The sequence below is a fragment of the Lichenostomus cassidix genome, chromosome 4 (genome assembly GCF_008360975.1).
Source record: "Lichenostomus cassidix isolate B80296 chromosome 4, HeHo_3.0, whole genome shotgun sequence".
Classification (NCBI taxonomy): Eukaryota; Metazoa; Chordata; class Aves; order Passeriformes; family Meliphagidae; genus Lichenostomus; species Lichenostomus cassidix.
The window spans coordinates 64506265-64527846 of NC_139484.1; the positions used below are offsets into that span (position 1 = coordinate 64506265).

Genomic DNA, 21582 nt, shown 5'->3' on the forward strand with positions numbered 1-21582 from the left:
TATTTGCCATCTTTGAACCACAGCATGATTTGAATTTTTAAATTTCAGTCTATCCTTTCACAGACTCACAGCTTATATCATGTATCAATATGGTTGGATGCCAACCGAGAATATGTCGCTACCTTTTTTTTCTTTTTTGAGTGACATTTCAACCGCCCAGATGTGGAAATAGTAATACCATTTGTGAAGTTCACCCACGTGGTTCTAGAAATATGCAAGCTGAGTGTACATACTAGCTTGCATCTAACTCTTTTTTAGTAAAATGCCAGAGGGAATGAAGAATTGCCTCGCATTTTTTCTGAGGTATGTGGCTGAGACTGGAATCAGGTACCTGGCTGTAAAAAATGCTTAAAAAATTGTAGTAGACTTGGATTCAGTATTTAGATGTACTGTGAGAAATGTTTCCCTGTGCAAGTGCTTATCCTTTCCCCTCTGAACATTTTAATTGATGTTGCAATGAGCTGTGCACTTAACTCAGTGTTGCAGCTGCAGGACTTGTGTTGCAGCTGGAGGAAGTCTTGCAGGAGGAAAAGCATTGATAAGTGATTTTGTACACAAAATCTGTGTACAGCATCTTCTGTCAAATTTACTTCCTGCCTGCCCCCCTTTAATCATTTTAGAGTGCTTCAGATAAAAGACAAAATTAAGAATATAAACATATAAACTCAGAAAATGCACATAGCTGACTCACTTTAATTCCTTTCAATGCTCTAGTGTGTTGTCTTATTGTAGCTGTATAGAGTTGCACACATTTCCTCCTCTAAGCCTGCTCAGCAACCCCTTAATATAATGGTGCCAAAGAAACTCCACTGTTCCACCAACAGTCCTTGCATCCATATGCACATTGTAGTCCCTTTTGCACATAATGGGTAAAAGTAATCCAGGAAGCTGTAAAAAAAAGTAAATCTCATCCTTAAATTTAGCAATTAAACAATTACCCAGTATTCAGCAGTGCATGCTGATGTAATCTGGCATTATCCATTAAATGTTGCAGTATGCAAAACATGTTCATTCAGTTAGGAATTAACGCTGAAGATGGCTTTTATAAGCATTGTTGTATAGTCTTTCTAAAAATAGGTTGATGTTTGTTTGAAAGAATCCCTTAAGCACTTCTTTTGGTTATTGTGAACAGGGAATTTTAGCATGTAGTTCAAAAGAAAATTAAAATTACTTTGGGGGATTTGAAGTCTTTGTATGCTGATCCCTGTACCATTGTGGGCCTGAGTAGGTGTTGCCAAAAATACAGTAGTAGTATAAAATATGTGCTCAATCTTGAGATGAGTAAACCAAATTCTTTAATGACCCATTGCTAGAGTTTCCATCTTTTCAAGGATAAAAATACAGTACTAAACACAAAGAATACACAGAAATGCCAAAGTTTTGTCCCAGTTTGACTCAGTGGTGTTTTTTCAATAATAAAGCTATGGAGAACTTGGAAAAATGCAGTAATATGTCCCTACATGTTCCCTTTTGAGTTTTATGGGTGTAAGTAGTGAATAATGACTGAGATGTGTGGTAAAGGAAGGATTGCCTTGGGAGCCTGATGGGAAATTAGTCATTTCTGTGAGTGATAATTGTATTCAGAACCTCACTGAGCCCTGAAGTAAGTTCTGGCCTGCCCCACATGAAGAGCATGAATTGGTTTTTAGGCTATTTTCTTCCCTTTCTCTCGTGTATGCAGGTGCAGCGTTTCCAGTAGAAAGGAAATCTAAAATTTCCTTTATATTTCTGAATACCAGCCTTGCTTGGTGTTCAGGCAGTGAAGTGTGAAAGCCTCTGCCAGCGAGGCCTCACAAAATAATGTTGACATTTAGTGATTGAAGGAAGTGGGAAGGAAAGCCTGACTGATGTGCAGTATGTGAAGGTTGATGGTGCTTGCAATGATCCTTACTTCAGCAGAGGAGGAGTGTCTTCCACGTCACAGCAGCAATAATTGCTAGCGAGAAGTGGATATGATTGTAGAGTTCAGGTACAATTTCAGTGCAGAAACTTCAGATTTTTCAGGCACAATTTCAGTGCTCTAAAGTGAGCAGCCTTGGCTTTTTTCCCTCTAAATTTACACTCTTTAAAACAGTCCTTTGCTTTTATAAGAAATATGAAATTACTCCAAATGTAAAGCAGAATAAAATAGCTGCAAATTGCCAATTAGCACATTTTGCCACTAATCTAAATGTTGATTACTTTGAACCTTGGCCTGAATATCAGAAGAGTTAATTACATAGAATTTCCTTTGCTAGGACGATTAGATTACAAAAACAAGGACAAGACGAGCTCTGGCATGATCACAAGGGAAAGATTTATCTTTGTAACTTAACAAGTAAAGCAAAAAGCCCCCTAAATCCTGTCCACATTTTTATTGAAGGCTGTGATTTGGGCTGTGGTATGTGAACTGTTAGACCTTCCAGTGTGGGAAGCTGTGTTTACCACCCACAGAAGTGTTATGTCTCATTGCAGAGGTATCTGTCACGTCAGCATGAACTAATTTCTAGGAATCTTCTTGTAAATCATCTTTACTTAGTGACTGTTTCAATCTACATGTATTTTAATTGCAAAACTCAGTGTCCCCCGGGTGAATTGAAACCTGTTAGTGCTGCTACAGCTTGCTTGGGCTACAAATACAGTTTTCCCAACCACCTCATGCTATACCTCACTTAGGTTCTAAATCCTCTCTGAGAAACATTGGATGAAAGGTTGTCTCAGCCTCTTCTCCACAGGCCTGAAGGAACAGACACTCTTTTACTTCCCTGATATTTCCTTTGGCTATTCTGGGATAACTTCAGGAGCTGAGGTGTTGAATTCCAGCTCTCTTCACAGAGGGAACTTTCCCCAGAGATGTCTGGTAAAGAGTGTTTCACCTTCTGCAAGATACAAATAAGGCTCAAATTAAATTATCCAAAAGAAATGCTTCCCTTTCTTACAACGGGGAATCTGCTTGCCTTCCCCTTTATTAGGGACCTAAAATAGGAAATCAGGCTTGGTAGTGAAATGTGTGTGAGCTGTGAATAAATTATAGCTGTTGGATATGATGGTTAAACCTTTGGTGATGATGTCAGGGATGCAGAGGTGCATTCTGCAGCCTGCAGCAGGCCATACGAGTGCATCACTGAGCTGCTTGTGAATGTAGTGACTGCAGTGATTCTTAGGGGTTGAGACAGCCATGAGCAGGTATCCAGTCTTGTCTGTGTTATACAAAAGTGGTGGTTAATAGAGCATTTTATCTGTAAAGTGTGTGTGTGAGGCTGCTGACTGCTATAAAGGAGAGATTTTGAAAGATACTCTCAGCCTGGTAGCCATTGGGTTAATGAGCTGAGGGTATTTTGTTCATGCTTTGTGTTGCTGTTTGTGCTTGAAACCTGGCATTAATCTATAGGTGGGTGTAAATTGCCAAGTTTTATCTTGAACAGGCTGATAGAATTTGGCTTTTGTGGTTGCATTTGTGATGTTGGGTTTGATTCTTGCCAGCGCTGCTCCTTTTTTTGGCTCGGTAACCATTTAATTTAAATAAAGGACTGGTGCGTTATTTCTGAGGCAGTAAAATCTCCATTCTGTAGGAAAATTGATGTCAGCCTGAGGTTCACAAATGGCTGGGGTTTTGTCACCCATACCTAGGGGGATTCTGAAAAACTGCCTTCTGCCAATAGGGTTCCCTTCCCTATGGAGGTCTGCATCCTTCATTTGAGCAGAGTATATAAACCAAGGAAAATCCTGGGAAACATTGCTTTGACTCATTCTCTTGACTGAATATATTTGTCACTGGTTATGTTCTGTTTCTCTGCTCTGCCTTCAAAAGCAGTGAGCTGGGGGAAGAGGAGTGCCTTCCTCAAAGGGCAAGGCTCTGGCTTGTGCTGCTGGGAAGACTATTAACTCAAGGGGTGCTGCACAAATGGGTTCTCTCAGGGTTTAGGTGTTTTGTGGTGTGGGGAAAAGGTGGCAAACCCGGTGTCAGGTTACAGCAAGCCTGCTTGTTTTGCTTTGCTTTGTTTTGTTCTGTTTTGCTTTCAAGTAGAAAAGAAATACAGATCTTAGACCTTGCAGCTTGTTTTTCCTTTTTTCTTTTCTAACCATGACTAATTCTGGCTAGTTCAAACAGGAACGTAATGAAGTACTAAAAATGTTAGAGCAGTGCACTGCTTACACTAATTAATGTCTCTGTGGGAATAGTTTAAACAGAACTGAGCATGTGTGTGAGTTTACTTAAACCATAAAGGAAACTGGTTATGTGTTTTTGCCGTGCTCCCACGCTGCCTTCCTTTATCTGCCCCTCCCCAGCAAGAACTGACTGCTCCTGGCCTTGCACTCAGGTTGCATTTGCAGTGTTCTATTTCACTGCTCCTTCCAGAGGACAGAGATTTCCTGGTGCCTGAACAAAGCAATGATTTCACATGCAGTTTGTTTTAACCACTTATGAAATGGTCAGGCAGAATCTCCAGATCACTCCAGTTGTAGAAATACTCATAGGTGAAGTGTAGGTATGAATCACTTGGATAGTATTTATTTGCACAGAGGAAATGAATTTACCAGTAATGTGGGGGAAAAAAACCACCAACCAACAACTGTCAGTCTGAGCCAATTTATAAAATATTTTTAGGCATGATCAAGGAAAGCAAATGTTAAATGGAGGAATGCAGGTTAGCTGGCAGCAGCAGTGAGAAGTAATCACTCAAAACCAGTGTTTCTAAAGGGATTTTATAAAGACTAAATTGATTTGGTCTTACATTTTTCTTTCTGATTTCAAAATAAATCACCTTTTCACATTACATGGATTGGTTGATAGGGAGGTTGCATGTAGCTGGATCATTTATAGAAAAAGGTGGTTTACTGTAGATAAATACAAGATTCTGTGTCTGAAAACAGAAAGTAAATTCTTCATAGAAAGTGGTGTGTCTGTATCCTGACAAATGGCTACTGGCAAAATGATCTCTTGAGTAGCACAGCAATTTAGAGTGACTTTCAGTGCTGTATTTAAGAGACTTGGGGAGATTCTTGCACAGCAATACAAAAGTGGAGAAGAGTAGTATCATTGGCTTGCTTTGGATACAGTACTTACAAGACTTTTAATGGGTTATTGCCTCCAGTTCTCATGCTTGATTTTTCAACAACCTTTTTAGAGCACAGAAAAGGTTTAGAGAAACCCCACTGAAATGCTCTAGATGCTGGAAAAAGTCCCCTAGGGAGAAAATTAGAGGGTGGAACAAAAAGGATTGAAACAGCCTTAATTGCAGCATGCTTCCACAGGAGGAAAATGTCTGCTTCCAAGGGATTTTTAATATAGCTGAAATGCCTGGAGAAAGCATCATCAGCTGTGAGTTGCAATTAGACAACCCAAAGGAGGCAGGAGATGGTACTGGTGATGGTATGTGTGAATAACCATTAGAACAAGCTCAAAGAGAAGTAACAGGTTCTTTTTGCAATTCCAAATTGTGATGCTCTCCTGGAGGATGCACTTAGTGAGGCACAACTCAGTGAGTACCATCTGGGGACAGCAGCACAAAATTCTATGTCTTCTGGTGTAATGTGAGATGAGACAAATTACTTGGTTGTCCATTACCTCCTTAAATTCTACTGAACTGAGAAGTAGCCTGTATTTTATTTTAAATATGTTACTTAGGATGGGGTTTTTTTAAAGTAAAATATGACTATTTTTAAAAACACCCCATATTTATTACGTATAGAACTGTTATATAAGGTTTATCCATAACAGGGCTATCTTCTGTAGTATTTTGAATTCATTGTTGACTATAATGTTTCTTAAACATACTGAGAGCTGCTTGTTCTTTTCTTCCTCTCTTCTGTATGCTGTTCCCACTTTCTTGGAGAATATTTGGGTCAGAGACTTACATGCAGCTTCAAGTTTACCGAGTTTCTTTTTTAAAATTGACTGTTGCTCTCTCATAAACCACATGCTCAAACTTCCATCAAGGGATTTGAAGATATCCCTGTGTTATGGCTAGGCACTTCTTGTTAACTGTATTACAGAACTAAATATAAATAAAATGCCATATTACAAAGTTTTGGTGTTCTGTTTTGGCTGCTATTGAGTTGCTGGTGAGGGGGATTATTGTATAATCCTTTTTGTGAGTCTTCCACAAATGCATATTCTGATTTTAATCAAGGTGTTTTTTTGAAGGTGGGGGAAACAAAACCAGAAGAGTGTGCCTAAATCTGCTAGTCTGAATTGCAGTCTGTTTGCTTCCATCAGTTCTTACTCTTTGCAGGGCTGACCTTCTGTGGCTGCTTTCTCTAACACCTGTGTTTAATCTTCAGATCTCTGATGGCCAAGGAGATGAGCGCTCAGAATCTCCCTATGAAAGTGCTGATGAAACTCAGACTGAAGTTTCTATATCATCCAAAAAATCTGAGCGAGGAGCAGGAGCAAAAAAAGAATATGTGTGTCAGGTGAGAGATGTTAGCTGGGCTGTGTTTCCCAAGCTTGTCTAGAGAAGGTTTTTTTAAATATAAAAATGACAATATTAGGCCAGAAACAGGTTTATCACGTGTGTCGGAGATGTCTGTTAGTGATGAGGTTGCCATGGCAGTAAATGGAATTCTTAATACCTAATTATTTTTTCCTTGACCTCCAGTAAGTGACTTAGCCTTTCTGCTTGAGTTTCCAGGTCAGTAAGATAAGCATAATTTGTACCTCAGAAGAAGCACATGAGTGTTGCCAGGTGACTGGTTAGCTGATGCAGGAGAGCTGCTGGTTTCTCTGTTAGCACAGAGGAGGAAGTCCAGCCCAGTGGGGTTTGTGCTCTGAGTGCAGCAGGGATGGCAGCACTGCTCTGCCATGGTGTGTGACTGAGAGCAAAAACCTTTCTCAGACTGTTCCAGAAAGGCTTTGAGGCTGTGAAATGATAACACAGTGCAAGTAGACAGATCAAATTTGTTTCCATGAGACTAGGCAAGCAGTTACATTTCCATTTCTTGTACATAGTGATGATGAGGTTGTATCTATCTATAAATGTTGAGTAATCCTTAAATTCTGCCAGCACTGTTGTTTGGTTCATTTTTAGTTATGCATGTGTCATTGCTAACCACTCAGACCTAGAAGTATCATTGTGCCAACTAGATTGATTTCCTTTTGCCAAGGAAAAGGAAAGTAAGGATGCTTTTTAACCCCTCAGATGCATCAGTATGCTCAGGGAATATTTCTTAAAGCTTTTTTTCTATTCCTTTTTTTTCTGTCAGGTTGTATTTACTCCTGAACCATGGTCTGAGAGTGATATTTCTAGTGGTTTAATGATTCTGTTACCTGTTTCAACTTGAAACCAGGGCATGTGATGATGCTTTTAAAATTATCTTTCACTTGTTAAATTTGATTTCCCCAATGGGAAAAGATATTTTGAGGAGCAGTATATGAAAAGGAATAAAGAAAACAGGTTTTTTCCGCATGTGAACTTTTCTTTAACATTCAATGCCTTTGTGTTGTAAAAGCTGTGTGAAAAAACAGGTGATCTCCTACTGTGTGAAGGACTTTGCTATCGAGCTTTTCATGTAAGCTGCCTTGGGCTCTCTGGAAGACCAGCAGGAAAATTCATTTGTAGTGAATGTACATCAGGCAAGTTTGTCCCTTTCTATTAATTTAAAATAAAAAAAAAAAAGCTATAGTTTTCCCATGTGTTGTTCTAGGACATCCTCCTGGACAGAGTATGTATCCTCAGAGAATCCTTATTTATCCTTTGGGACCTGACAGGGTGGGAGTTCATAGAGTACCCTAAGTGTGCCATGTTTTATAAAGTTCACCCTGTTTTCGCTGTGAACTCTCTTGCAACTTGGCTAATTTAATCAGAAATCCATTGCCTTAATAATTGCAGATTATTTTCTCTCTGAGTACAATTAAAGATGAGATTTAAAATCTGTCACTAAGACTTAAGAAATCCTAGAAAAAAGAGCAGCAAGTGAAACGTTTCAAGTCCTTTTTCAGTACTTTGTGTGTCTATATCAATCTTTTGCTTTTCCTGTTAAAAGACTACCTTATTGCTAATAATTTCATTTGCTTTTAATCCTGTAATAACTGCTTGGAAGTTCTTAATCTCAAAACTTTACATAAGATTTGCATTCTTGCTCATAAGCTCATTTCAGTACATGCAATAAACCTTGTTGGAACTGCTGCTTCAAAATAAAGCTGTTCCAACTAGTCCAGAGAAAAGATTAGCTGATGCTTGTCTTTGGTTTGTGGTCCTGCTTCAGATTTCACAGGACCAAGACAACCCATCATCCTATTTCACTGGTTTAAAAAAAAAAAAATAAATAAAAATTCACAGTTTTCCTGGCGTACTGAGGCTTATAAATAAGAATGTAAAATCAGATTGGTGAGGCTTTGGGTGTTGCTGTGTACACTTTAACTGCAATGGGTTTGCACTGTAACTTTATTTTATCTGCATCTGAGCAGATCAGTGTTTAATACTAAAGAGCTAAAGTAAATAGATTCCTGCATCAAGTAATACAATTTGGTTTGTTGAAAAAGAACCTCTCCACACAACAAAAGCAACTCCCTCATGCGTAACATAAAGGCACTAGAGAAACGTTTTAAATTCATGTGTTTGGATGAAAAATGAGTTACATTCTGTTTATTATTTTGCCACCAGGTGTGCACACGTGTTTCGTGTGTAAGGAGAGAAAGGCAGATGTGAAACGCTGTGTTGTGTCTCACTGTGGAAAATTCTACCACGAAGCTTGTGTGAAAAAATTTCATCTCACTGTGTTTGAGAACAGGGGGTTTCGATGTCCTCTCCACAGCTGCCTCAGTTGTCATGTTAGCAACCCCTCACATCCACGAATTTCAAAAGGTAGTTTTATTTTACATTTTTGTGACTGATTGATTTATTTATTTATGGTATATTAAGGTAAGGAATGTATCCATTTGCGAGCTGCTAGCTGTATTTTATTTTTAGGTTTAAATGGTTTTCAATTGATTCTGAATTTTTAAAGAAGTAGTAATAGAATAATTTTTAGTTAACTTTAGAATTTATCTTGTTTGTGCTCTTTTTTTTAACTAGCTTTCAGTTATCCATAGTTAACCATGTTTTCTTCTCAAGAGAGAATGAAATCTAGAATGCATAGATGATGAGGAGAGAGGCCAAGCACTGAGGGCAGGACCTGAGAATGTACAAACACTACAAATGCACAAAATGTGGAGACATTTGATTCTGTGCAGGTTTTTAGCTTTGGGCAACATTTGCAGACAAAATTTCATTACTGAGAAAGAGCTGATCTACCATGGTATGCATAATTAAAGTCTTAGAGTGCTTTAAATTGGCTGTAGTGTCCTTTAAAAACCTTTATTAATTCAGTATTTTTGCAAGTATGCAAAAACAATGGTTGGGATTTCGTGCGTGTATATAGCGTGTCTCAGCGCTGCCATTTTTTTTGCTGAAATAACGAGTCAGTTTAGTTCCAAAGTACCCCAGCACTGCTATGCTTGGCTAGCAGTCAGTTTTGTCCCAAGGTAACTGTGGGCTCTGTGCTTTGGCAGGGAAGATGATGCGCTGCGTGCGCTGCCCTGTCGCGTACCACGCCGGCGACGTTTGCATCGCCGCGGGATGTGCCGTCATCGCCTCCAACAGCATCGTGTGCACCAACCACTTCACTGCCACCAAGGGCAAGAGCCACCACGCCCACGTCAACGTCAGCTGGTGCTTTGTGTGCTCCAAAGGTAAACAGCAGGGCTCCTTGAACAGCGGGCTCCTTAGGAAATGCGGCATCAAAATGTTTTATTCTTCAGCTTAAGTGTTGTTTTTCTGGTCTGTTTATAGGAGATCGTTGGAAATGTGGCATATTGAGTTAGGCTTTGTTAGGTTTTGGTATAATGTCAGGTTGGCTTATGCTGCTTCAGGGTTTTAAATATCCTTTTTTTTTCAGAAAAAAGTTCATTGAAGAATGTTTTTACTTGGGCTTTATCCAGCAACCAGAAGCCTGATTAAATTCTTTACAAGAGACACTTAATGAGTATTTCTCGGTTCTTTCCCCTGTGTTCAATGTTCTAAAGCTTTTAGTGTTTCTTTATTGCTAATATGTAGTATTACAGCATAAATATTTTAAGAGTTGCTTTTAGTTTAGCAGCAGACAGCAAATTGAATCAGTATTAGTTGTTGCTGGGAGTGCCACTAATTAAGCCTGTTTTGTTTTATCTTGTACAATAAATCTGTTCCTTATTGAGAACCACAAAATGCATAGTGCTGATTAAACTTGTAGCAGTGAAACTTTACCTGATTTGTTAACAAATTAACATGCAGCATAGCAGCTTTTAAGCTGCAGCCAACTTTCCGCTTGATAATTCCTGGAACAAACTAACAACCTTGTTCCTTCTCCCTCAAGGTGGAAAAAAACCCCAAAATCATAAGAGAAATCTGTTGAGGTTAAATTTTTTCATACAGAGAAGTGTTAATAGATATTAAAACTATGTTAAACATATTGTAGTCATTAAAGTATAGCAAAGTAATTATAATTTGTGCATTATTCTGGCATTTTTATCACCAGCTTGCTTGTTTTCTTGCATCTATTACCAACCTGAGTCTGCCAAGCATTCAGATTAGTCAGAACCTTTTGGCTGCTGAACACAACTAAGTGATCTGTGTATTTGTTGCTGAGGGTCAGCATGTTTTAACCATTTATTTTTTAATTGAACCTACTACATATGTATCATTTTTAACCTGTCTGGAATGCAGAACTTATATTTTGATCTTGGTGTTTTCCAACCTTTTCTTTTTTCCTTTTTTTATGTGTCTCTGCAGGTGGGAGTTTGCTGTGCTGTGAGTCATGCCCAGCAGCCTTTCACCCTGACTGCCTCAACATCGAAATGCCAGATGGGAGCTGGTACTGCAATGACTGCAGGGCGGGCAAGAAGCTCCATTTCCAGGATATTATTTGGGTTAAACTGGGAAATTACAGGTCTGATGAAGGAATTTGTATTGTTTTACAGTACTGGCATGTTTAACTAAGGATCATACAGCTGGTTGCTCCTGTAGGCCAGCCTTGCTGCACACTGATTTCTCACTCCTCTCAGAACTAGGGACCTCACCTCCTTGCAAGCTTCAGGTTCAAAGACTTGCAGCTTTGCTCTTGGCCAAGGCATTACCCATACAGGACTCCTTGAGTCTTTTGACTTCTGCCTCCAGTGTATGGGCTTTCAACCCCTTTTGTTTCAGAGATCTCTTCCAATAAATTGGCAAACTGGTAATTGGCTAAATTACCCACTTGTAGGCTGGGACATCAGTCACTCAGGTTGTTGGTGTTACACTTGGATGAGATTTGAGTGAGATAGAGGTGGGTGGGGGTTATCCTTGAAACATTAAGCAGTGTTATCAACCAACTCTTGATCTTTGACAATTACACTGATTGCAGGCCTTGTGAAGATGATGGTTTTACTACCCAGATACAAAGAGTCCTCTGTGTGTGCTTACCTTGCAGGCAGGTGAAGTCCCACAGATCTGAGTGTCAGGCTTCCCTTTTCTAGTCTTCACTCACTCCCTACTGAGTGAGGGGAGGAAAGGATTTTAAATCCTCTTGGATCTTGGAAATAATAATCAGTTACTGCTGTTTCGATTGACATGTTAAACTGTCTCTTGCAGAAAGAGCTTGACTAAAATGCTGTATTTTTTTATTTGTACTTCTGTGCTAGATGGTGGCCTGCAGAAGTTTGCCATCCGAAAAACGTTCCCCCAAATATCCAGAAAATGAAGCATGAAATCGGAGAATTTCCTGTGTTTTTCTTTGGTTCTAAGGATTACTATTGGACGCACCAAGCACGGGTGTTTCCTTACATGGAGGGAGACAGAGGGAGTAGATACCAAGGGATCAAAGGAATTGGAAAAGTCTTCAAAAATGGTACATAGCTAAAAGCAAACAAAAATAATCCTGGGATATGCATGCTTTGCTTTCTTCACACATAGCCTTGGGTCTAGCTTTGAACGTTTGTTTTACAATATTGAATTAAAGAAGTTTTTGTTGTCCTGGGCAGGAGTGCCTGTTACTGTCTTTGAATGAAAACATTATTGTCATGTCTTTTAAAAGACTGAGATCTAGCTGGAATTATTTCTGATGATCTTTACTTTATTGAAAGGGAAAAACAAGTTGTAATTGGGAGACTGAAAGAGTAGGATTTATACATTTATACATTTATACTGTGTTAAGAGCATTAACACTCCAGCAGCACTGTTTGCAGGAAGATTGAATGATGGGACTAGGAAGGAGATGATGCTTTGTTTTAACACACATGGGAATGAACAAGTCAGTTTGGGGGCAGTAATCCTCTTTCTGGCATTTCTGTTGATGCTGCAATCTTTTTCAGCTTTGCAAGAAGCTGAAGCTCGATTTCGAGAAATAAAGCTACAACGAGAAGCCAAAGAAACCCAGGAGAGTGAACGTAAACCTCCACCATACAAACATATTAAGGTAAAGTTTGAGGAAGTGACACTGGGTAGGTGAAGGTCTGAGCTGGGCAGTGAGATGGAGTGAGGTTGTAATGATGATAACTGTGCTTTTACAGTCATGAGATGGTAAAGTTTTGCTTTCGTTGGAACATCTAGTGGTGCAAAACCAAATTAGTAACCACCTTAATAACTTAGGATAAAATTAAAATCAAAAGTCATATTTGAACAGTTTTAATGTATTTTCCAGGTGAACAAACCTTGTGGTAAAGTGCAGATATACACTGCTGACATATCTGAGATTCCGAAGTGCAACTGCAAACCCACGGATGAAAATCCTTGTGGCTTTGATTCCGAGTGCCTCAATCGGATGCTGATGTATGAGTGCCACCCTCAAGTTTGTCCAGCAGGAGAGAGGTGCCAGAACCAGTGCTTTACCAAGCGTCAGTACCCTGAGACAAAAATCATCAAAACTGATGGCAAAGGGTGGGGTCTGGTTGCCAAGAGAGACATTAAAAAGGTAGGAGTTGTTCTTACCCAGCAGAGAATCGGTGACCTGCAATGCTGTTCGTGGGTTTGGGATATAATTCACTAGTGAGACTTGGTGTCTTTCAGGGGGAGTTTGTGAATGAGTATGTTGGAGAGCTGATTGATGAAGAGGAGTGTATGGCAAGAATCAAATATGCACATGAAAATGACATCACCCACTTCTATATGCTTACTATTGATAAGGTAGGGTATTTGACATTTTCTGTCATTATTTACTCATAACCTTACTTTGATCTTCTGTTGATCACCTTGGTAGGGCACTGTGCTACCTTTGACATTCCAGTTTCATATCTTCACTGTGTTGCATCTTCTGTGCCTTCTCTCTCTATTCTGTATGTACATAATAAGTTGCCTTAGTTCTGTGTTATGTAATAAATTATATATTAAGGTCTATAAGTCATGCTTTGTTGCTTGAAATAAAGTACAGTGCTTACCTGTATCTGTAAGTACAAAGTACTTATGTGCTTAGTCTTAAAATGAAGTATGAAGTTTGGGGAAATAATAGTGATACAGTGGAAAGAATTGCTGCTAGCAATGCTTTTACTAAAATTTCAACAACAGAAAATAAAATTCTCACTTGAGAGAACATGGAATAGTATTGTGAAGCTGTGTCCTATATTGGGCATTTAATCTTTCTTGCAACCATCTGTCCCTTGCTTTGTTTATAACAAAACTAGGCTTGTGCTTTTGTAGAAACTTTTCTGAAAGCACTTTCTGTGTTAGGAGCCAGCCAGCCCTCCACAAATTGATTTGCAGCAAATTATTGCAGCAGATTAATTAACACAACAGAATAATTCAGCATCTGTGGTTCTGTGCACACCTCTGAGTATTTTATTCTTCAGGAGGGGGAGAAAAGGAAGAACCTGGACAGCAGGAGTTATAGGTTATCTGTATTATATTCCTTTAGTCCCCGAAGAAGCTGCTTAGGAGAAAAAGAAGAGTTGGCTGCCAGTCCTGCATTTTTTTCAGTCCAAACCACCATTCCTTTTCCCAAGACTCTTGCTCTGTATTTCCACAGCTACTGTTTTCATTAGTCCTGTAACTGAGGAGTTCCTGCACAGAAGTTAGCTCCACAGAAGGATGAAACCACGTTTCTCTGAACACTTAAAGTTTCTTACTTCTCTGCTAGATTAACATACAACATCCCTGTGTTAAATATCTGAACTGACCATGCATTTGAATCTTACTGTAATTAATGAATGCTCATTGTGGGTCTATCTTGCCAAAACTGCTGATGCCATTAGGAGGCTGAGCTGCCCATGCAGTGAAGTGTGTGCACATAGGTATGACAGACATACATGTGCATTATAAAAGTGAGTTAGAAGGAAACTACAATAATACTTCATACGTAAGCAAAGCCTTCTCAAGCAGCTCTGCAAAGAAACACAGTTCTGGCGATTTCAAGACTTAATTTTGTAATGTCTGGTATATTTGGTGGAAATAGAAATTAAAAAGCAATTGTGTGCAGGGATGGGATGTTTTTGGCTAACCAAGAGCTTGCTTTTGTTTAAATTAGGCTGATTTGGGGAAAGAAATCTGGTGAGAAACTGGTAATCTCTGGAAGTAATCATACAGTGACTTGGTAAATGCCATAAAGCACCATAAATGCCTCACAGCTTCATTTACAAAGTAAATGGTAAAGGGACTGAGGCTGAGTTTTGAGGCTTCCTGGGGGAAGGGGCTCCTTAACATGCCCACCACAATGCTCACAAGAGCACTTATCCTGCCCTGTGGCTGTGATGGGTGCTGGGAAAATGTGAGCTAGAGCACTGAGTATTGCTTTGGGAGTGTCACATTCCAGGCTACATGGGACACTACAGTTTCCAATACAACATGTACCATCAGCTGACTTGTGTGCTCTGGAGAGCAGTACCACGTTTGTTCTGAATGCAACTGCTGAAATCAGTTATGGATGATTTTTTGGTTTTTTTTATGAGGGGGGGAGAGAAAAAACTCATGCTGTTGCTGGTTTGCTCTCCAGGACCGTATTATTGATGCTGGCCCCAAAGGAAACTATTCTCGGTTTATGAATCACAGCTGCCAACCAAATTGTGAAACTCTGAAGTGGACAGTGAATGGAGACACTCGTGTCGGGCTCTTTGCTGTGTGTGACATTCCTGCAGGTACATCAGCTCTGGCTGGCTTTGGTTTCATTCCCTAAGTTAAACCTTCTGTGCAGTTACCAGTGGGGCAGTCATGGTTGAACTGATTCAGTGCAGGTATTTTTGTAGAGAACTCAGCATACAGAGGAGATGTTTTGTGAGCTGCCTTTTTCACTTTAATGTTTCTTTGTTGTGAATCCCATGGCTGCTTTTTTTGCTTGCTTCTAGGGCAAGTATCCTTAGCAAGTTTTTGTTTTGGAGATCTCAAATGGTACTTTTGCATCTTTTCCATGAACATAATGAGCTTAAGGAGTGGATGTGGGAGGCTCTTTAAAAGTATTCATGTTCTGGTCTGTGTCCACACATGCTCACACACATAGATATCTAGCTATAGCTATATCTAGCTGGATGGATGGATAGATAGATATAACATGTGTGTAGACCAGACACAAGCACAGTTTGTGAAGACAAACTAATTTATTTTAAAACTTAGTTGCATGAGACATCATGCTATATGGGCATCCAGTTAATCAATGTCTGTGCTTATGAGCAGTAAAAGGGGGAAAATCCTATGACAATACATAAACAAGCAAGTCCCAAACCAGTAGACAGAGAGCAAAAGCTGTATTTGTTTGTAATAATTTTAATAGAATTTGTTACCTTGTCCTTTTCACACTCAGGGACGGAGCTGACTTTTAATTACAACCTTGACTGTCTGGGGAATGAAAAAACAGTCTGCAAATGTGGTGCCCCAAACTGCAGTGGATTTCTTGGGGACAGACCAAAGGCAAGTAATACATCAAGAGATTTTGACAGTCTTGTCAGGGGAAGGGTTGTAGAAGCTTCAGACTAAGAATGTGCCTAACTGTAGTCAGATTGTTCTGACATTCCAGTTTATATTTCCTCCATCTAAGCCTTAGAGTATGATTATTTTGTTAAGATTAATTAAAAAATAAAAAAGAGTTGAGCTGAAGAATAAAAAAAGTGAGTTTTGAGTTTCAAATAAAGTAGGTAATGATTACAGGGTGAGAGGAAGAGATTGATGGTAGGGACATTGAAAAATCATCCGAATTTTTATATGGTTTGGTAGAAGGGAGTTGAAGTGCAAGCAGCAGAATGTCAGATTGAAACAGGGATAAAGTTTGATATATTCTTTATATCATTAGCTACAGTTTCTGAAGTTTTGCTGTCTGTTCCTCAGAGAGAAATGGGGGCAGGTTTTAGTAATTTCAGCATGAGTATTCACAACTGGAAGAGAAAAATGGATATCAAAGAGATTGGTGATGCAAGCACATGATGAGGGTAAATTAGCCACAAGTAGATCAGACTGGAAATTGGAAGACCTTTTGTCAGTGACGAGAAAGTGGAGGAGGTTTGCAGTAGGAAGGTACTGTAGGGAGGATATCTGGTTTCAGGATGGCTTTTCACAAGGGTCAGTGTAGGCTTTTTATCAACACAGATCAGCACAGTGAGGCACTGGTCAGGTCTGCCCCAAGTCAAGTTTTTGGCTAGGTGCATGGTCTGCCAGGTGTGCCAACAGCTTGGCTAGGATTGTGTAATGCTTTTCCTTTGCAAAACTGGTATTTACAGATTTACATCTTACTCTTTAGAATTCTTCCACTAATGCCTCAGAAGAAAAAGGCAAAAAGACCAAAAAGAGAACACGGAGACGCAGAACGAAAAATGAAGGGAAGAAAGAATCTGAAGATGATTGTTTCCGTTGTGGTGATGGAGGCCAGCTGGTGTTGTGTGACAGGAAATCTTGTACTAAAGCTTATCATCTCTCCTGTCTTGGTTTGGTGAAACGTCCTTTTGGTGAGTCAGTCCATGTCTTACACTTGTATAAATAACTTGTGCAGTTGCCTCATTGATTGCACTGAAACCTTGTCAGGGGTGTCAGCTTGAAAATGTTTGCTTCACATGGCAGCAACTTTGTGCATTGTGTGGGAGCAGCTCCTCTTGGATTTGAGGACAAAATGATGGCCTCCTCCTGCCTCTCTGGCAAAATGAGCCATTTGTTTTACAAATGTAGCTAATTGAGTACATCACCTGGTAGGAGCACTGTGGCCCTGCCACAGGAAAGTTAATTCTACCTGAGAAATCCATGAAGCACTTTGAGTTGAAGCCAGAAGCTTCTGACAGAAGGCGAGTAGGCAAATTGAGAGCAGCAGACATCAGGGAGCAGATATCACAGGAGTTACCTGGTTCCAGTCAGCCATGTCAGGTGGGATATGAAAAAGGAAAGCAGGCAAAGCCTGTTATTCCAGGAACAGGTAAAACAAGGACTGGTAAAGTATTCTGGAGGCGAAGGAGTAGCTGTAGGTGAAGCTCACCAACCATCCCCAAGCAAAACTGGCAACAGGCAGGTGAGTGCTCTAAGAGTAGGCAGCAGCTGACCGGATGTCTGGATTCTCTGCCAGCCTACAAGTTCTGTAAAATGGTATTGAGTAAAGCCTGAGTCATTTCTTCTAGCTGGAGCTGACTACCGTGTTTAAATGAGTGTGTGTCAAGTCTGCTCCTTGCAGCTGTCAGCTGAGCTTTAGAATTACGATGTAGCATTTAGAGGGTTGAGATCAGCCCCGGTAGTTGCTGTCATTTGCTTTGTGAGGAAAGTTATGCCTTGTTCAGCTGCTACAACACAAACTTCTTTAAGAGATGATGCCGTGTTTACTCCCCACTAATGGGCTCTTTGGTTTTAATTGCAGGGAAGTGGGAGTGTCCTTGGCACCACTGTGATGTTTGTGGCAAACCTTCTGTTTCTTTCTGCCACTTCTGCCCAAACTCTTTCTGCAAGGAGCACCAAGACAGGACAGTACTAAATTCCATGTTGAATGGACAGTTATGCTGCTCTGAACATGTTCTCGGGGTGGATTCTGTTGAAACTCAGAAGACTGGGAAACACCGCAAAAAACTGAACAAGTTGAAGCCTAGGAGAAAGAAGAACAGATGGATGAGAGCTGAATGCAAATAGTCATGGACTGCAGTTTCTACTGCTAACACTATATTGTAGATAAGTTGTGAATATGACCAGGGAAGGACACAATTTTACATATATTCTGTAAAGGTTACAATGGGGAGGGGGGATTTTTTTTGTTTTGTTTTTATAAATCCACTGAGCCAACCACAGCAGTCTTCTGCTGCTTCTGCACTGATAACGAACTGCATAGTTCAGCAAACTTCAGGACAAACCAAACTTATTACTCAGCATTACAGTTACACTTGAATTGTTACGAATGTAAAATGTTCCCTCCAAAATACTTGCAGGTTGGAGGTAGGTTGAAAATCAAACCAGGTAGGCGTAAACATAGTTTTTTGAGATAGTATTTGTCAACCAACAGATGTTTAAAATAGTATATCCTTGAAAGAAGAAGTTGTTAGTTCTCAAGTGCTTTTGAGTATGAAATGGCTTGGTCTGTGGTCCCAATGAGATTTGTTTGCCTTGTGTGTTTTTGAGCAAGTGCTTGAATGCCAGTCATGACCCAGGTGCGTCTCTCACTACAGCCACACACACAAATTGGTTTGTGCCCTTCGAAAATGATTCTTAAACAATCATGATCCTAAACATCCTTCCACCAAAAAATGTGGAGCGTGGTGGGAAAGGCACACCCTGTACTAGAGAGGAGGAATCTTACTTTGTAAGATCTTTTTCTATACTGTTTTTTCCTGTATTTCATCCCAGCAAAATAGAAGTGACTTGATTTTGCAGAGCTGTAACAGGTCTGGACTTAAAGCGATATTGTCTTGCAATCTAGGCCCAATACTCTAGAATTTTTGTGTCTTAATAAATCTTAAAAAAGCTATTATTTGGAAAAAATTATCTGATTTTTTTTTTCTTAATGTCAGGTAAAATGCAGAGGCAAACATTTCTTTGGAATGCTTGGAGTCCAAGCATTGCAACTTTATGATAATGCAAGAAATACCCAAGAAGGAGCAAAGCTACGCCCATGAATGAAACAGAAAGTGAAACTTTGCTAAAGTGCAAAAACTAAATTCAAAACAATTAAGTAAAAGTGAAATCGATTTTTGAAGAAGCACGTAAAAAATTTTGATGTGAAATTTAGCCTGACTCTGTTCCTTTTGATAAAGTGTGTATAAAACTGGCTTCTTGACTTGACAGACTGAAATTTTTTGTTACATTTTTAGCAGCTCTGCTCTCAACTATCCTGTCACCACTGTGTTGTGTCAGCAAAGCTGTTTTGAATTCCTTGCTCCCATTAGTGTTAGGTTCTCACAAACCCACAGTGAGATGAATATACAAGACTTGATATTGATGGAAATAATATTAGAACTAGGAAAAAACAGTAAAGAAAAATGTCTTTGCCAGATTTCTCCGCAGTGCACGTCCTTGGCGTGTGATTAGGCAGCATTCCAAGCACATTTTGAGTTGTGCCATTGTGAGCCACCCTCTGTAAACACCACGTGCACCTCCATGTCCATTTAGCCATTTGTGTATGTTCTAGCTTAGTTTGCCCTTAATAGTGCAGAAACTCTGTTGTAGTCCTTTTGAAAATGAAGCCTTGCTGTATCATGGAAGTGTATGGTTTTTCTTCCAAGGTATTTCTTCAGGATTTGGTTTAGTTTTTGGAGTTGCCAAAATCCCCATTTATTCTCAACGCATAAAAATTTTGGTTTTATTAGAAGATAATAATTGAAAGAGGTTATAAACGTTGCATTGCCCTATGCTGAGCTCTTTGGTTTCTCTTTTTGTGACCAAAATGCTTTAGTTTTTGAATCAGTTTTTATAAACACTGTTGGAAGGTTAGTTGGTTTTTTTTTTTTTTCAAATAATTTTGAAGAAATAGCACAGTTCACAATCAGGGGAAGTGTTACATGTTTGCATTTTTTAAAATGGTATGCCAAGCCTTGCACTCAAGTTAAAATTCAATATTCCTTAATTGATTTTGAGGGAAACTTTCTCTCTGCCATGGGACTGAAGAACAGTCCTGTGCCTAAAATCAAAACCAAAAAATTATATTATGGATGTTTCTCTAATATTGGGTTTCAAGGGAAGGAAAACGAGGTCAGGTAGTAAAGTAGAATATTTTCCTCATTGCTTTAAAACAAAATGAAGGAATTTGATGTCATTGGGACCATTCTTTGAATACTATACTGTGTAAGAAAGGCTTTGTAAGAATACCTTTAAATAAGTTATTATAAAATTTTACCTTTACTTTCCATTGCTTTTATAATTTGTTAACTTTTTTTTCAGTTGTTCTGTTGCTTTTTCCTCTTCATGTGTAGGTGTAACAGCTGTGGCACTCTGGAACAGTGATGCCCCAGGTCCTAAGAGGCAGATCCTCGCTTGAGAAGCACAGTTACTGTCTCAGTTACTGTCAGGCACTGCTGCAGTTAACAGCATCCATGGGGTTTGGGATGGGGCACTGAGCTCCAGGGGCTCACATCAGCACAGCAGGATGCAGGACAGCCACCCCTTGTGTCTGTCTGTGGGGACATGGAGACTCTTGATGTTCCCACAAACAGATCAGAGCCAGGGGCTGTTTGACCTTCTGCTTCCTTCTACCTCTCCCTGCTCTTTTCTCCTGGACTCTCTGGGCCCACAGAGTTTTGCATCACTGAGACTGCAGACCAGGAGTTGGCTTGTGAGTTCCTAGGGGTTCATTCCTTCTGCTGGGCACATCCTTCAGACTGATCTTGGAAAGGAATGTGGTTTGTATTCTCCCTTGATACGTACTGGCCATGTAACCCTGTGAGCTCAGCTCAGGCACTCAGGTGGTGATCTGGGAGAATTTTGGTTTCTCTACCAGGACAGGTGGGATTTAGGTGCATTTTAATGAAGGCTTCTGTACCTTACTCTGCAGCCTGGGAAAATTGGCTAAAGTTTTGTTTAAAAAAGAAGACAAAAGAAAAGATGTGACATTGTTTTCCTTCTCCCACTGTTCAGATACAAGTTAAAACAATCCTTAAAACTTGAGCTTTCTCATGATGCAACTCAGTACTTTTTAGCATTCAGTAAGTTAAAGGATTTTCTGTTATAAATTCATCTAAACAACATCTAACTGTGGCATATTATGTGGCCTTAAATGATGTTCTTTGTGTTTTGCCCATCAAAGTAGCAAAATGTCTTTCCTTTTCCAGCAAAAAGCTGATATTTGACAGCCAGTTTCAGAATTTGTTGGATTTTTATCACATGAGCAAGCATGGAAACAATTTTCAGTTGAATATGTTAGATGTATTTTCATACAACCTAGGAAAAATAATCAAAGTAAATGTCTGTTTTGTTGAATAGTTTTGTGTTCATGGTCAGGCTTTAGGAGGTTTTTTATTTGAATTACTTGGAAAAGCAAAATACCTTGAAAGACGTATTAATGGGATTTTTCCACATTGTTGAGTCTCATTATTCCATGTCTGACTGCTTGAGAAACTTCAATGTCTTATTAAATGTTGAATTTTGTTCCTAGTTATTTAAGAAGTTGCTAAGTCTCTTTTGTAAAACAGCTCTATATGCTTATTTTGGCACCATTTTTTTTCTTTAAAGAAGAAGGTGAAATTGATACATACTAAGAAGCAGGGTTTGGCAGTGAGGGAAATGGGGCTTTTTGTTCTCT

At 39.5% G+C, this 21582-nt stretch overlaps 1 protein-coding gene across 6 annotated transcripts in view; it reads left to right on the forward strand.

The window, feature by feature from the left end:
- Positions 1-21446, forward strand: part of NSD2 (nuclear receptor binding SET domain protein 2) — a 99482-nt gene extending 78036 nt beyond the window's left edge. For all 6 annotated transcript variants that reach the window (XM_085059613.1, XM_085059612.1, XM_085059615.1 and 3 more), the window contains 13 exons: positions 6265-6396; positions 7432-7555; positions 8586-8786; positions 9473-9652; positions 10731-10887; positions 11618-11823; positions 12287-12390; positions 12616-12885; positions 12981-13097; positions 14896-15037; positions 15697-15803; positions 16627-16831; positions 17722-21446. In XM_085059613.1, the coding sequence (XP_084915739.1) occupies positions 6265-6396; positions 7432-7555; positions 8586-8786; positions 9473-9652; positions 10731-10887; positions 11618-11823; positions 12287-12390; positions 12616-12885; positions 12981-13097; positions 14896-15037; positions 15697-15803; positions 16627-16831; positions 17722-17987 (2211 nt within the window). In that variant the 3' untranslated portion in view covers positions 17988-21446. The remainder of the gene's footprint in view (positions 1-6264; positions 6397-7431; positions 7556-8585; positions 8787-9472; positions 9653-10730; positions 10888-11617; positions 11824-12286; positions 12391-12615; positions 12886-12980; positions 13098-14895; positions 15038-15696; positions 15804-16626; positions 16832-17721) is intronic.
- The last annotated feature ends 136 nt before the right edge of the window (positions 21447-21582 follow it).